General features: G+C 33.2%; 1 protein-coding gene across 2 annotated transcripts; it reads right to left on the bottom strand.

The window, feature by feature from the left end:
* Positions 1 to 783: 783 nt before the first annotated feature.
* LOC11422720 (chromatin-remodeling ATPase INO80) lies at positions 784 to 13515 on the bottom strand. Of its 2 annotated transcripts, XM_003625056.4 has the most exons (23): positions 13340 to 13515; positions 13117 to 13204; positions 11764 to 12157; positions 11229 to 11661; positions 10934 to 11134; positions 10662 to 10772; positions 9784 to 10202; positions 9497 to 9605; positions 9334 to 9414; positions 9083 to 9255; positions 7404 to 7529; positions 6427 to 6588; positions 6285 to 6342; positions 5403 to 5633; positions 5088 to 5234; positions 4113 to 4658; positions 3743 to 4000; positions 3537 to 3644; positions 3350 to 3444; positions 3094 to 3250; positions 2686 to 2880; positions 2367 to 2525; positions 784 to 1503 (listed from the first exon to the last, which is right to left on the bottom strand). In XM_003625056.4, exons 1-23 carry the CDS (start codon positions 13367 to 13369, stop codon positions 1240 to 1242), a joined length of 4545 nt encoding a protein of 1514 aa, XP_003625104.2. In that variant the 5' UTR covers positions 13370 to 13515; the 3' UTR covers positions 784 to 1239. The 2 variants fall into 2 exon arrangements, with proteins under 2 accessions (XP_003625104.2, XP_013449584.1); XM_013594130.3 differs by lacking the exon at positions 13117 to 13204 and having other exon boundaries at positions 13340 to 13500.
* Positions 13516 to 17014: the final 3499 nt, after the last annotated feature.

Raw genomic sequence — 17014 nt, 5'->3', positions numbered from 1 at the left:
CATATATTGATTTGGGATGTTTTAGTACCTAATTTTACTTATTATCTACGTATTGAAAAACTAGCATGAGAAGTACTAGTAAAACTCTATCTAGCCCTCGTTAATTTATTGGATGAAATTCATGTGTCTCATCACTTTTTATGGAGTCCATTTTTAAAATATACGGATCATTCATTTCATCCAAAAAAAAAAATAGCAAATTTTAAAAAAAGCGTTGAAAAAAAATGTTAATTATACTAACTTTTCAACACTCTCTGGTCAATGTACACAATTTGTTCAATGACTATTACTAAATTATCATTTATATATAAATAATGCACACAATGTCGACTTGATACATTTTAAAAAGAAATGTATCTAAAAATTGGCAAATAGACTTGTATTTAGCGACAATATAAAAAAGGGTTTTCTAATTAAAAACAAAGGGAGTACTGGTCTTAGGCAAGAGTGGTTCACTAAACTTGAGTACCAAGATTGTGATTTACATAGTAAACAAGTTTATGAGAAACTTTTATACCCCCAACATGACCTCAAATATATGCATAAAAAAAAATGTACTATTTGAAAGTGTACTTCTAGATGAAACATGTGAATTTTTAAAAGAAAATAGGGTGAAAAGTAGCACCCTAAGTCTAAATCCCTGAACCAAATGCCAAATGGACGCACAGGTAAGCAAACCAATCTGGTAGTTCACGAGTTCATACTACTAGAAAAATATAGCAAATTTGCATCTTTTACCAAAGCACTCGGAAAACAAACAATCAACATCTCAAATACCCAATATTAATCCCTGCATAATATAAATTAAACAACTTGTTAACATGTCACAAACTCACACCATCATATTTTGATTGTGTGGTGCTGCTAAATTGTCAAGGAATGGACTCAGTGAGGGTAGCTTTGCTACCATATGTATATTAATTATCATTTAAGTTTTAAATATTGCCCGTGGCATAAAAAAAAACCAACTATAGTGATTGATGATAATCCAATCTGTACAACTACGCTGGAAGAGGTGGAGATCTACAACCAGCATAAATTTAGTACTACATTATACAACCTAGTATATACAGCATTCAATTGCTTGTCTTGACTCAACTTAGCTGCCATTATTTACAGTCAGACAAGAACCAAGAAACAGGGAACTGTTGATCATGTTGAGAATGAATTTAGCAGTCTCCACAAAACTGTTGATCCACAGAGCTGATATAAAAGTGACTCCCAGTTTTTTGTTAAATATTAGGTGCCTTGGCCTGATTCTATTTTGGAACCTCCATCATGTGGAGGTTGATATTGTGTCTGCCCTGGGACCATGGTAGCTGTCCCTGTACGAGCCTCTTCAAACATTTCATTCACATTCTTCTTTATTCTCTTTGGTCTCTTGGGTTTCTGAACCACTGGATCAGTATCATCCAACTCGTTGTCCATAGGCATGGCATCAAATTCACTAGTCTTTTGAGAATTTTTTGGCCTCAAAGTTTTTTTATCCGAGGCAGATTTTCTCTGCAATTAAACACCATGTTAGCAAGTTGAAAATAACAAATTCACAAAATAAGTACATCTGAAAAGTCAAAACATTCAAATACTATCACCTAAACGATAAAACCAATAGAATACTACACATTTTGATTCTCAACTGTTACACGATGATCTGGTTATGAAAGACAGACACGAGTTTCATTCCTAATGGTTTAAGTGTCATATTGAAAGTTAACTGTGTCTTCTCTAACAGGGCCCTCTTCTATTATTTAAAAAGCAGAAGAGATGCCCAAATACTCCATGCCCTACAATTTTCCTCTCAAACAGAGATCCACATATCGGACGGCAAGATATACAATTGATCCAGTAAAACAGATGAAATATGCATCTATTTAATGCACACGTGTCTCCTTTCCCCAATTTTAAGCAAAAATATTTTCAAAACTTAAGTATACTTCCTTGAACGATACAGTTTATCCAGCATCCATACAACAAGTATCAAAATATTTTTATTAGGCCTACAGTACATATTATCAAGAAAGAATACTGGGACATTTAAAATCTTTTGGAAGAAGTCCTATCATTTTACTCCCTCCAGTTCAAGATACACGGTGTTTTGGTAAAGGGAATAAAGATAAAGAACCATAAGCCAAGCCTTAATTATGAGTTTTATTTTTTCTAAACTACCCTTGCTCAATTTATAACAGCTTGAAATATAGTATAATCACTCAACAACTAGAGCACCAGAAATGATGGGGAAAAAAATTCTAAGATAAACTTGAACAGATTTTTAGAACGCAACCGGTTGAAATGAGTTAGTGAAAAAAATGACAGAAATAAGATTCAAAGAATTTTCAGAATCTACAAGTTTGGAAGTACAAAGATACCTTTTTATTACTGGACTTTGATCCCTCTGGGTCGACTGCAAGATCAGAATCTGTTGTAGCCAGGGCTACAGAGTTTGATACATCTTCCAGAGATGCATCGCCATCTTCATTCACCAATATACCCTTCATAGGTTGTTTTTTCTTTTGCTTATCCCTTACCTGGAAGGATAAGCGAAGTGAAACATAATCAGAAAAAAAATACTCAAGATTTTAGGCTTTCTGGAACTCACTTTAATCCTTATTTATTCTGTTGATGAGAGGGATGTTCAACTACATATTGTAAAATAATGAATTCTAGGGACCAAATTTCATAACCAACCTGAGCTATATCTTTAAATTTCTGCTGCAACTGAACATCATCCAGAAGCAAAGATACGACATCCTCAGGAGCTAAAAGATCACCACCAACAGAACCACCAGTCATGACAAGGTTCTGTACTGTACTTTTCTGACTAGCTCTTAGAAGAATCTTCTCTTCGACTGTCTCTTTACATATAAGTCGGTAAACGGTAACCTACAAATTCGAAAAAACATATAGTATTAGTTTTAAAATAACAAATTCGGAGCTTACAAACTCAAAAGGAATAGCTTCTGTAAAGGAAGGGAAGCAGCATTTCTGAATGTGAAGAAAGGAAAACTTCAGGGATCAATTGCTGAGATCCCAAAAAATAAGCGACAACAGGTATGCCCATGAGGATGAAGGGGGAGAGAGGGAGATGGAACTAACATCTTTTGTCTGACCCAAACGATGAGCTCTGTCCATCGCCTGTAGATCCAATGTTGGATTCCAATCACTCTCATAAAATATGACCGTGTCAGCAGCTGTCAAGTTAATACCCAATCCACCGGCTCTTGTACTCAGTAAGAACACGAAAATATCAGACCTACAACAAATTAAGAAAAAAGTTATATAAAGCTAAATAATGAAATAAGTAATGTTCAGCAGAGACTACAGTATGGAAAAATTACAAAGTATACATTACCTATGCTGAAAGTCTCTGACCATATCTCTGCGGTCCTGAATAGATGTTGATCCATCAAGTCTACAATACTTATACTTTCTGTAGTTCATATAGTCCTGTAAGAAGAATTAAATCACCAGTCAGCATAATAAAAAGCCCATAAAGTTGAAAGCAATATAAAAGGTTGACAGTGAAAAGTTTAAAATACCTCCAAAATATTCAGCATCTTGGTCATCTGAGCAAACAACAAAACACGATGATTTCCGGCTCGTAAGCGTTTCAATAATATATCAAGTGTTTGAAGCTTCCCAGAGTCCTATATCAAAGAATTATTTAAATTACAAGATCAATTTGACACAAAAGTCGAGATGAGGTACCCCTCGAGAAACAATAAGGGGGTACAAGAATACTTACAGTGAGCAATTTTGCTGGGTCGAAATTTCGCATAGGTGGAGAAGACCCAAAAATACTGTGTGTTAACTGAAGAGCAGGCTTATAAACAGGTTGTTCAGAGTCGATCTCTTGAATTAAATGATGAGAACCAGCTGGCTTGCTAGGACCATTAAAATCAGACGTACGTGCAAATCCCACAAACAACCTCTTAACCCATGGATCATGTAGTTCCTCAATCATTTTATAGTAAAAGTTCCTATCAGAACAGTGAGCACCGATCTAGGAAGGAAAAAAGAAACATGGTTGATAGTTAATTATCATATTGTTAATAGAAGGCAACTTATTTTGAAAAAACTAACAGAAGACTAGATAATAAAGAAACATAACATACTGGGGGTGCTCTACTTGGTGGGATATATGAGTAAGCTGAGTGAAGAAGCCTTGCATTTGAGAAAAGCCTCTCCTGATGCGGCACAACCAAGGCCTCAAAAGGAGCATGGCTGGGTCCAGTTGGTAATCTGTTCTGAAGAAACTTAGTCTCAGATCTTGATGGCACCAATAACATTCGTGTGACGGTTCTCACTTTTCCTTTTTCAAGGGAACTACATTCCAGATCATCATCTGTGGTCTCTGTAAGAAAGTCTACAACTTCATCAATGAATTTCTGGTCCCATCTCATCATAGAAAATAGTAGTCTCTCCATAAAAGAACCATTAACCAGAAATGCCGCCTCTTGTGGAGATAAATCCATCAAATGGGTAAACCCAAAGGTTCCACTTTTAACATGCATATCTTCTGAAAAGACAGATTGATAAACATTTTCTGGTCTAAAAATATTAAAATACTTCGGAAAAGATCCTCTGCAGAAACCATGACTAACAGCTGAATTGAGAGTTTCAGAACTCCGCATAATTTCTTGATAGACAAGTTTCGGTATCTGAAAAAATGGAACAAAAACAACAAGAAAGGAGGCACTATGTCAACATAAAGAATTATAAGGTGAAAATCAATCCATTTAAGACTATGATCAGATGTGAATAGAAGATAAACCATTATGAATCAGGCATGTTATAAAATTGTGACATACATTGGCCAAAACAGATAAAAGTTTAATGTGAAAGCATTGGCATAGCTTCTATCATCCTCCAGATATCCATGGTGCATCTCAAATTATCCAAAAAAGATCTTTAAAGTATATTCTAGAATCACTGAATTATTTAATTATAGAAGCAATATTAGACACTATTTCCAAATTTTATTGAGTTTCCTTATTGAATTCAGGTTATTACTATTTGTGTTATCAATCCCAAAACTCGCTCAAGGTACGATAAGTTTTTGATACAACAAGTAAAAAATCCGGAAGTACCTGATATGAGATGGGGTTGTGCCCACCAGAATAGTATACATTCTCTAACTCCCCAAATGGAGGAGGAGGAAGGGAATTTGGAATCTCTCCAAAGTAAAGGTACGTGCTTCCTTCACTCCTTTCAAACAACTCTGGATGGTTGCAAACCTAACATATCCAAAGAGCAACATTTACTATGAGTAATCATGGTTGGAAAAAAAAAAATCACAGTTAAAAGTTTGAACACAACAATCCTTATTTCAACTGGAATTAATACAAAATTTACACTACTAAAACTAAACAGAGAGAAAATACTGAATAATATGAATTGCCTACCTTCCTTAGTTGAATAACAATGTTCATTAAATTCAGGATTTTCTTCTCATTGAGCTGTCCCCGATTACTATCAAACAACTCAGCAAGAGATATCTTGTTCTTAATTGCTTGATAGAAAGCCTGCTGCCGAGAACTTAACTTGCAGTGCACGGTAATTTCAGTTTTGCTAGTCAGCTCAGAAACTACATCTTTTTTAACACGACGCAACATGAAAGGCTTTATAATTGAATGCTGTTAAGAGAAGAGCAACTGAGTATATAGCAAAAATTTGAAATAATAAAATTCTAAGATGTTAAATACAATTAGCAATAATAAAAATAAAAGACGCCATATAAGACATTCTATTGTAATTTCAATTGCCGTATCTTTGTTTAACATAAATCCATAAGGATATTTATTTATACATTGTGGATATGTTAGGATAATAGAGTTAAATTTGTTTGGTTAGTTAGAAGGGGTTATAAATAGGGAAAATCAGGATGAAGGGAATCATTATATGAATTCAATAATCTGTGTGAAATGAGAAATCTTTTGCAACCAACGGATATCTCTTTCTCCTGATCCCAAGCATTCTGAAACGTATCAAGGGGAAAGAACCAAGTCCCCTAAAACCCCACCGAGTTTCCCATACTACTCGATGTGGAACTTGGGCACCTCAAAATACTCAAGTCCCTATCATACAAGTTCCCCTGATAGGTAAACCTTAGTTAGTTAGTGAATTTGGATCAATAAGGGATTAGGTAAACCAGTTTATATCACCTCGAATTCCTCAATGAAGGTTTTATACTCCCATACAATTTCTGATTAAAAAAAATCAATATAATGCAATAAAACATTATTACCATATCTTTATTATTATCATCAAACAGGAAATACACTTACCAATCGATTAAGTTGGTGCTCATTCAAAGTACCCCCATGTTCTGCATGGTTCTCAATTCTATAATGACATTAATAATAAAAGTTGGTCAGACTGTAGTTAAATTAGAAAAATTATCCAAGGACGATAATTAGGAATATATACCCTTTTGAAAACCACTCATTGAACTGTTCATGGCTATCAAATAAAGTTGGCATAATGAAGTGAAGAAGAGCCCATAACTCAGCCATATTATTCTGAACGGGTGTACCAGTCAGCAGTAGGCGATTCCGACAGTTAAAGCTGAGGAGTGTCTTCCATCGTATACTGTTGGATAAATTGTGATTTTTAAAAGGGTGACGATGATAAAAATAAAAAGGGTTAAATATGTTTTTGGTCCCTATAAATATACCAACTTTTCGTTTTAGTCCCTCTAAATTTTTCCTTCATTTTTAGTCCCTATTAAATTTTCAATCACTACTTTCGGTCCCTATTTTTAAGTTAATTTTAGTATTTTTTAATGAAATTATGCAGAAATGAGTAGAATATTGTAAAAATATTTCCCAAAGAAAATTAGAATTTTTTTAACAAAACATAAATTTAATATGAATTTTAACCATAAAAATTTATATTAAATTCATGTTTTGATAAAAAATTCTAAATTTTTTCAGGAGAGATTTTCAAAATATTATGAATTTTTATACAAAATTTTATTAAAAAATATTAATTTTACATATGAGTTTACTTTAAAGGAGGGACCAAAAGTAAAGATGGAAAAATTTTTAGGGACTAAAAGTTAAAATAAAATTTTAGAGGGACAAAGATGATTCTATACAAACGACAATGCATTAATATACGTGAATGTCGTTAATTATTAGTTGCTCATTGCTCCTGCCGTTTATTTGAACAAAACTGTTATTAGTTATTTTGTATGGTGCATATTTTTAGTATTTAGTTTGTATAGTTTTGTATATATTATGTTTAGTTGTGTGGTTGATTAATTATTTGAGGTTACTTTAACATCTATTTTTTATTTGGGTTAAATATGTTTTTGGTCCCTTATACCAACTTTTCGTTTTAATGAGCAACTAATAATTAACGACATTCACGTATGCCCCCCAGAAACAGATATCAATGCATACCTGTTGGAACTTTTAATTGCCTGAGCTTCGTCTAAAACCATATACTGCCATTTCACACGCCGGAAATACTTCTCATCAGAGACTAACAGCTGGTAGCTTGTGATGAGAATGTGAAATTTAGCTTCCCTGGAAAATAAGTAAGGTAAAATAGAAATTAGAGTGTTCAAAATTAAAGATAAAAAAGATTTACAATTGGAATTTAATAAATTCAATTTATTAATGGTGAGTAAAAGACAAAATAATGTATTAGCCTCAAAATTCAAAACGTTCGCGTCTATTGGGAAAAACCCAAGTCCCACATCGGATAGATAAGACTCTTGATAAGAGTTTATATAGAGGGGGCAATACTCAACTTACAAGCCGGTTTTGTAAGGATGAGTTAGGCCCCAAAATTTCAACAGCGTCAAAGATGATTCTATACAAACGACAATGCATTAATATACTTCTCAACCCAATACTTCGGGTTTCAATTTCATCCCAAACTAAAATTCTGTTTCATTTTTGTTAAAAATATTACAAAGTTTGTTTGACTAAATTCATCCTAAATATTAATACCCTGAAAATGCATACAAAATTTGATTACATGGCAGCCTATGTGACTGTAAATGTACTATTCGTATCTCCAGCTTATGTGAATATAAGTGTACTGTGGTATTAGATAGATGCTTTAGGGGAAAATATGATTTTAGTCACTAAACTTCAGTCCATATAAAAATGTATTCAATTTTAATCCCTCTAAAATAAAAAATTGTGTGTTTTTATCAAGACAGAGAACTAATGAACTTTTATATTGACTAAAGTTGAATAATCAAAATTTTATATGGACCAACAACGTATTTAACTCAGTTTTCTAAGCTGACAGATAAAAACCAAAGAAGCCAAATTCCCAACAAACGGATCAAGAAATTTGCTTACATTGTTAAATCTTTTTCGAAGTTACCAAATCCATCGTCATTACCAATCTCAAGAAAATCCTAGTTGGAGAAAGTACACTACTAATTGTGTACTTATATTATTATTGGTATACTGCAGCCAATAACAACAACAACAAGCAAGCCCTGTCCCACTAAGTGGGGTTGGCTACATGAACCAAACGACGCCATAGTGTTTTATCAAAAACTACCGGTATAATGCAGCCATGTAGACAAATTTCATTAGCATTTCTGATGGTGTTAGGGTTGGGTCATAACTGGGGATTCTAGAGTAGAAATCCACATCATGAAGTTCACCATAGACCAAGCTATTTTTGCAACTAAAATGTTCGTTTTTAGTCCTTTTAATTTATTTGAATTACAAACTCTCCCAAACCCTGTAGCCTCTCTCTTCTCTCTCTATTCAACACCCCTCCCGCCCCTCCCCTTCTCTCTTTGCCTGTTGCACCACCACAGCCAGGGATTTGATACCAACAACAGTCTCTAAATATCTCATTGTCTTTCTGAAATTGAATCGGAAAAAAAACAGTAGCTGTACAAAACCAGTTTTTCTCAAGTTTACCTTACAAAATCTACCATATTTACTGATTAGTTCATTCGATATTTTTAGTGAAAATTTTCTAGCATTAGCAACATTTTATTTATTACAAGAAAAACTCATCTTTCTCAAACATCTACCCTAAGCATAAGGCCATTACTGCCACCTGTGTTCCAAGGGAATGAAAATGCATAAGAAAATAACATTACCTGCGATAAAGATCCTTTGGGTTCATACTTTTCCTGAGCACTGTCCGCTCTGAAAGCCCACCCCAATAAGGAAGTACTTTAAGTTCAGGGCAGAAGCGCTCAAGCTCCTCATTCCAATTATTTAATACAGAAGCGGGTGCAACAATCAAAAAAGGTCCCCATATGTTTTTCTCCTGCATGGGAGAAGCATGTTAAAATAAACTGAATATTAAGTCATTGAAATGAACAAAAAAGGCTGAATGAATAGCTACCTCAGCTAAATGGGCTAAAAAAACCATAGCCTGAATGGTCTTTCCAAGTCCCATCTCATCAGCAAGAATACCATTTAAACCCTGAAAGAGACCAAAAGCCTTCTAATTAGCAACCAAAATAAATAAATCATTGAGACGTCGTTATTTAGGAGTGCCCAACAACCTGCTCATAACAATTAACAAGCCACTGAAGACCTTTTAGCTGATAATCTTTGAGACAGCCATTGAATAATTCAGGTGTCCGAACTGTGGATGCCACAGGCATGGTGGAGCTGCAATACAACAATCCAAAAATTGATTAAAATGAACACTGTTGCTTATTTCACATTCCTCAATACTATCTAATTGACCGTCAATGTAAATTTGTATGTGTATGTTTTTACATGTCTATGTAGTGTAGAATATGGGGATATGCATTCACACAAAAAGAAAAAAAGAGAGGGCGCTCACGGGGTCTTCAAGTCAATATTGCTTGCTCCAGAAACTTCTGGTTGAAGTGAATCAGATTCACCAGCCTGGCGCAGCTTCAAGCATTCAGTGTCAAAAGCACTTGTCAACATTTTCTGCTTAGAAACTGCTTCTTGAGCAGCCTTTAAAGCTTCCTTCTTTAATTCAGCCTCTTCAGGATCTTCCTCCTCGTTAGGATCAGCAGCTGAAGAGTTGATCAGCGCATTTTCATCATTTGTATTTTCGTCTGCCATGGATAGAGCTTCTGAAGCTATTGACTTGTTTTGCATAAAGTGGCTGTACAGCTCAGTCTGCTGTATAAGAAAATTTAGTCTTTGCTGCTGCCTTTTTGCTTCTCGAAGCTCTTGCTCACGCCTCAAAGCTTCAGCAGCTTCTTTTTCCTCCCTTTTCCTAATTTCTAACTGCAAGGGATGAAATTGAATAATTACAGCATATTCAAGTCTAATCTATACTATGAGTGACTATTACATCAGCATGAAATGTTCAGGTTTCAAAAGGTAATTTCAAATACAGTCTACCAAATAGCTCAGACCCCATAATCTACTTATCTGAATCTCAAAAATATTTAAATTGAATAGCTCAGACCCCATAATTTAATATCTTGGTTTGAAAGTGCATATATCACCTAGCACTTAGACACCATCTCAATAATCTCATTAACACGAAGAACGCAAGACTATCATCCATTAGATAATCATATGGCCAAGGCACGTAGTCAAGTTGATAAAACCTATTATCAACTCATGTATGAAAGACGTTTTCAAAAGTAAAGATAGGGCATAAGGAAGAGTTTGCAACCGTCAGGTTCCACTAACTTGCACTATAAAATAAATAAACTTGAGCAACGAATTAAAAAATACCATCTCCTTATCTATTCGTTTCCAGAATAGTAGCATGTCTCTAGCTAGTTTTCGGGTGCGCATGCTAGCAGTTCTCGTCCATTTAAGCGATCTACTAACTTTCATTTTAACCTGAAAAAAAAAAATAGATTATACAACTTATTAAAGTGCAAATGCAAAACAAGCCATTAAAAGATTTAAACTAGAGAGCTATATTCATATTAAATTAAAAATACTACAAACCAATTTGAAATATAGAGGAACAATCTATTAAAGGGGGAAACAGGGCATGCCTCTCTTTGACAAATATCTGCGGCCCTCTTTGCATCAATGACCTGCTTTCGGTGAAAAGTAGTAAAATTCCGATGATGTCTTGGTAGATCTCTTCTTACAATGTTTACCCAAATCTTTCCCAATTTTTCCATTTCCTCTTTCTCTATTAAAGCAGCGTCCTTTGTTACCTTTTGTTTCTTGGGTAAGCTTCTTTCAATGATCTGAAGCAGTTGAAAGACAAAGCAACATGTAAACAAAAAAAAAGTGTGGTAAAGATAAAACAATAAAAATCTTCACATTTTATAACATAGGCACCTCATAAGTGTCGCCTTTCTCCAAAACCTTCACATAGTAAACCTGCAATATACCACCCTCAGATAAAATAGACCGCTTTATCCTTCCAGCTGCCCCCTCTGGAATGGAGGAATTCAAATCAGCCTCAGATAATTTCAAACTGAACTTGTGGGTGGAATTAGAAGCTGACGTGTCCTTTAAACGTGCTTGAAGTGATTCATATTGGGATAAAGTTTCTCCCATGCCTACTCGGTTTCTATTTCCAAACTTCTTATCAGATGCCATCATTTCAGCCAAGGAGCCCAGATCCAATGTACCCTTTAGGAAAAAGTCCTCAACGTGGATATCTGAAAGGCTTGGAAGGTTCACAAGTGGTGCCAACTTATCATAAATTGGAGGAATCTTATAAGCTATGCCATTCCCAACATCCACGTATGCAGGTTCATACCTAACCCTGAAAAGAGTTTAGAAAAGGTAAGGTCTATTAACCTAAACAAAGACACTATTGTTCAGAAACCTCAAACACTATAAAATGAACAGTGAAGAAAAGACAAACCTGTTAGTGCGATGTTGAGGTATGAAATCTGTATCAAGGAAGTTCCCTGATTTCTGAGCATTGGAACCATTTATCCATTCAGATAAAGTTTCATCATCATGCAATCCTCTGTTGCGCTCATTCCCTGGCTTGTGAGCTTTTAATCCATTATTACTTTTCAAAAAAGGAACGGGAACCTGATTTGGGCCAGGACTACTAGAGTTACCCTTAAACCTCCTCTTGTATTTCTTAATATGGTCTCCAAGCATTGATCGGTATCGTTCCTCCATCACAGGTGTCTCATAAAAACCACTCTTTTCCTCGTTATCACTGTTTCTAGACCAACTTCTCTTCTTCAACAAATTCACATCCCTTCCAGACACATTTCCATTACTATGACTTCCAATTGCCACACCTACACATAGAAGCATCCCGAAGACACTTAGCATACTTATATAAGTCAAACCTCTTAAAGAAAACAATCACCAACCATCAAAAGAAACAGAGAATTAAAACCCAATAGAAACAATCACTCACAATAAAAATAAATAAAAAACCCAATTCGGTGAAACTCTAATCTAAAAGCCTAAAAGAGAATTAAAAATTAAAGTGAAGACCTATGAAGCACGGACACTCCTCGGATTAGGCGTGTCCTCGTGTCCGACGACACAGACACTTACAATTACATTGAATTATGTGATTTTTTCAAATTATTAGTTGTGTCGGCGTGTTAGTGTTAGTGTCTGTGTCGTGTCCGGTGTCCGCGTCCGTATCCGTGCTTCATAAGTGAAAACCCAATTTAGTCCCTGAAAATTTTCTCACAACCCAATTTAGTCCCTTACAAAAAATAATACCCAAAGAGTAAACCACTGAATTAGTTCCCGACTTTATAGGACACTCTCAGATAGGTCCCTGAAATAATGAGTATTTCAAAAAGGTCCTTGACTCTATTAAAGTGGCAAGTTGGTTCATATATTCAACCACTCACTATCAATTAAGTCCTATATTTTAACAACTTACTATCAATCTGATCATAAGTTTATCCACTTACTATCAAATTAATCTCTAGAATATTCTTTGAAGGATTAACATAAGTAAAATTTGATAAAGGGACGTTTTTGAAATATTCATGTCCGGTACCTATTTGAAAGCGCCTTACGAAGTCAGGTACAAATTACGCGCTTTACTCGATAACCAAATTATTCTAATACACATTATAACATGGAAACTAATTGGTCCCTAATTTAATAGTTTGGTATTACTTTTTGTCGAGAACTAAATTGAGTCGCGAGAAAATTGTTGGAGACGAAATTGGATCTTCACTCTAAAAATTAAACAAAAAACCCCAAAAAAACAAACAAAAAAAATGCCTACCTCTGGTGATTCTGCTCTCATCCTGACTACTATTCCCATAATATTCAAAATCATCATCTTGTTCTGGAAGTTCAAAGTTCACCAAAGACTACAAAAACAACGCAATAAAACACAAAAAACAAAAAACAAAAATCACAAATTCAAACCAATTCCACTAATCCAATTCAAACACTAAAAGAAATCCGTAAGAAAAAACACGCGAAGAAAATCAATGGAGACGAACCTGAAGATTGAAGAGAGTGGAGTGATCCATGAAGTGGTGAAAGGAAACTACAATGCGATTGAAGGAACCCTAATTGTGCGAAGAAGAATGTAAACCCTAGAAAGAGAAAAGGAATAGAGAGATGCGTAGTTTAAGATGAGTGAAGAAAGAAGAACCATGGTGGTGAGCGTAGAGAAGAAAAAGCGGGTGTTAATGTGCGCTTTGTGGGTCATGTTTTGACTAATGTGCGCTTCCGTGAGTGTTTTTATTTTGACCGTGGATGAAGGTGTGTGTTTTTATGATCTACGGTGAATAATAAAAGTTACGGTTTTTTTATTATATTTATATATTTTAAATTGTAGGAAGTAGTTAATTTAGTTTAATTGTTGTAAATCCTATCCGAGAAGGACCTTTAACTCAGAGTTCGATTAGAGGATAAGTAAAGTGTTGAGAATAATTGTTTTACATAATAATATAATTCAATTTATTTTTTTTATAATTTTTCGTTAGTGAAGCTCATTGAACACATAAGTCCAATAGTTAATTTAGTTGATTAAATATTATCCAATAAAATTATTTAATGAAACCGACAAAATTTAAAAAAAAAAAAAAACTATATTCACATTATTAGCAAGGCAATTTAAAAAATAAGATCAGATATTTCAAAATTCAAAATAATTATATGATTAAAGATTTTTAATTTAAAAAATTTGTGGTATGTAAAAAAATTGGTTGGGAGAGAAAAACTCACGCTCCACGAATTTTAGATGGAAATTTATCATCGCTAGTAAAAGTAGAAATTTTTTACTTATAACATGATAACAAAAAACAACCGAATGAATTTGTGATTTTGATGAGTTCTCTGTTTAATTACTGAGTTGTTGCATATATTCTCTCCGTTCCTTTTTAATTGTTACATTTTGACTTTTTACACAAACCAAGACACTAAATGTATTTCACTACTTTTGATGCAATAACTTATGGTTTTTCTATAATATTCTTAATTATTTAATATCATATTTCTTATATTTCTCTCTGCAATAAATTACTAAGGGCGTTATAGGAAAAACAACATTTAATGTTACATTAAACTTTGAAAATGACACTTAATTAGAAGAAAAAAAAATTATGTAAAAATGACAGTTATAAAGGAACGGATGGAGTACTTGGTAAAAGAAACCAAATGAAAGCAACGAGTGCTTGAAAAGTGCAGATTGTACTATTCTGAGTTCTTATAGCAATAGCATGAATGAATGATTAGTAAAAGAAGCCAGATGACAACAAGTGTTTGTATCAGTAATTGCAAAAGGTGTGCTAAAAGTGCATAGTATCAGTTAAGCTTGGCTTAACATGCTAGTATGCTTAAGGAAAAAAAACGGTTGGCTTAACTCACTTGTTCCTGTCATTTGACTTGTTTGTTGTATTTTATTCCTTTTTCAAAATAGATAACTAAAATATTTGTAATAAGATCCATAAACAATATTAATTTAGGGGTTTTATGGCAAAAAAAAATTAGTTTAAGGACCCCTTGTTACAAACAACCTTAACAACCTTTCGTAATTAAGACTATAATTTTTTATTGTTTTGCTTAATTGATGACGAATTGAAACTTAAGAGCAAGAATTTTGAAGTGTTTCTAACTTATTATGGTACACTCGGCACACCAAATCATTAGATTAATAAATAAATGAGTTATTTTTTAAAGAAAAATAATTATTTTTTATCATTGATAATTATAATAATTAAATCTTATTTACCAAAAGAGTCGACGAAATAAAAATATATATTTTTTTGAAATTTTATTACTCATAAGAGATAATATTTATTATTTTTTATGAAAAAATGTTAAAAATTTAATATGATTCTTATAAATAATGAAAGAATATTTTTTAAAATATAAATATTGACAAATAACTATTTATTTAATTGTTAATTTATAAATTTATAAAGCAGAAGTATTGGTACACCACATAAGTTCCTTATCTTTATGGTTAATAAGGTGGTGACATCTAGCATGGTGCAACAACTAAGTTTAAATGCGACCATAGTGATGTTGCACCAAAAACCAGCAAATATAGGTTATCTTATTTATCAAATAAACCCAAAAGATTAGTAAATTATACTTTTTTTTCAAGGAGTAAATTATAATTGTTGTTAAAACAATACGAGTATATATTATCTTTAGTTTAATTAGTACCTTTTTTAAGTTTGATGTTGACTAGAATTTTTACTTGTGCTACCGTCCGGGTCATAAACAATGGAAAAGTTAACATGTTGCAACATGACGCCCATTTGTTTTGGAATTTTTTGAAAAAAAATAAACGATTTTTTTTGCAGTGTTTGTTTTTTATTTTTAAAAAAAAAATCTTCTTGCTAATAAAGTTATTTTTAGCCACAAAATGAAAAGCTAATTAAAGTAGATTCTTATAAATCTATTTATTTTATAAATGCAATGAAATCAAGTACAAGAGTTTCAAAACAAATTAAAAATGATTTTTATGATAGTAAGCAAACAAAAATAGTTGTAAATTATTTTAACTCAATTTTATTTTTTAAAGCTGAAACAAACGCATCCATAATCCATTACATAGATAAAAAACAACTCAACATAAACAATAGTTTAGGACATACAACAGTTGTTCATACATTTTAAAATACATCTGTATACACTACATTTGAAGTGGTGCCATTATATACCTTGTATGAGAATAATAGCTCAGGATGATAAACTCTTGTTGTGATTAAGAATGGGGGAATGAGTAGTATTTGAATTCCTTGATGTTATGAAAAGTCAATCAACAAACATTAAGTGTCATAAACGCATGGGGTAAAAATTCAACGGTGCATTAAGTGTCATAAACGCATGGGGAAATGAGTATTTGAATTCCTTAATGTTATGTGTGCAAGCCGGATTAAAGATTAGATGAAGGGCTAATAATACATCCGCGCCAAAGGTTAAAGATTCAACGGTTATCCTAGTTTGGCGCTAACAATTAGATTTAGGGTTTGATTAGGTAATTGCAATGTTAATTAGGATTAGTTTGACTCTGAAGTCTGAACAGCCATATGCAACTCATGGGGAATCCGAAAATTAATAACCATAACTCCAAGTGCTGTAATTGTTGCGTTCATTAGTGGAGAGAACAATCGTTGCAATTAAATTGATTTTGAATTTTGAAAGGCATGGCATCAGTAACAAAAGAAATTAAGTTGGATCACAAAAGAAATTAAACACGAAAAGTGCATTCGCGTTAAAATATAAGGTAGAAAAATCAACGGAAATGAGATCGTTCTAATTCTTGGCAGCACATGAATTTATATTATATAAGGAGGTAGACGGAAATGCTATTTAACTTAATTAAATGAATGCAAATGGGGGTTTTCATTGCATGGGAATTTACAGTAGCCCAAAAATTTTAAGATATGATATTATTGTTACGAGCAATATATCCATTTCATGACAATTTAGTTATAACCTTATTTTTCTATCTTCTTATTGGGTTAAAAACAATGGAGAGTGAAAATAGACGAGAGAGGATAAGACCATCATGTGAGTATGAGAGATAAAGTTGTACAAAAATTATCATAAATTAATTGTACAAATATCATTTTTCTATTGTTACTCATTCAATTTTCAGAGAGTCGTACCAATTGACATGACCTCTAGCAATTCTATCATTATAGTTATTCAATATT

The sequence above is a fragment of the Medicago truncatula genome, chromosome 7 (assembly GCF_003473485.1).
Source record: "Medicago truncatula cultivar Jemalong A17 chromosome 7, MtrunA17r5.0-ANR, whole genome shotgun sequence".
NCBI classification, from domain to species: Eukaryota; Viridiplantae; Streptophyta; class Magnoliopsida; order Fabales; family Fabaceae; genus Medicago; species Medicago truncatula.
The sequence above is the reverse complement of the archived record's forward strand: the minus strand, read 5'-3'. Positions and strand labels throughout refer to the sequence as shown.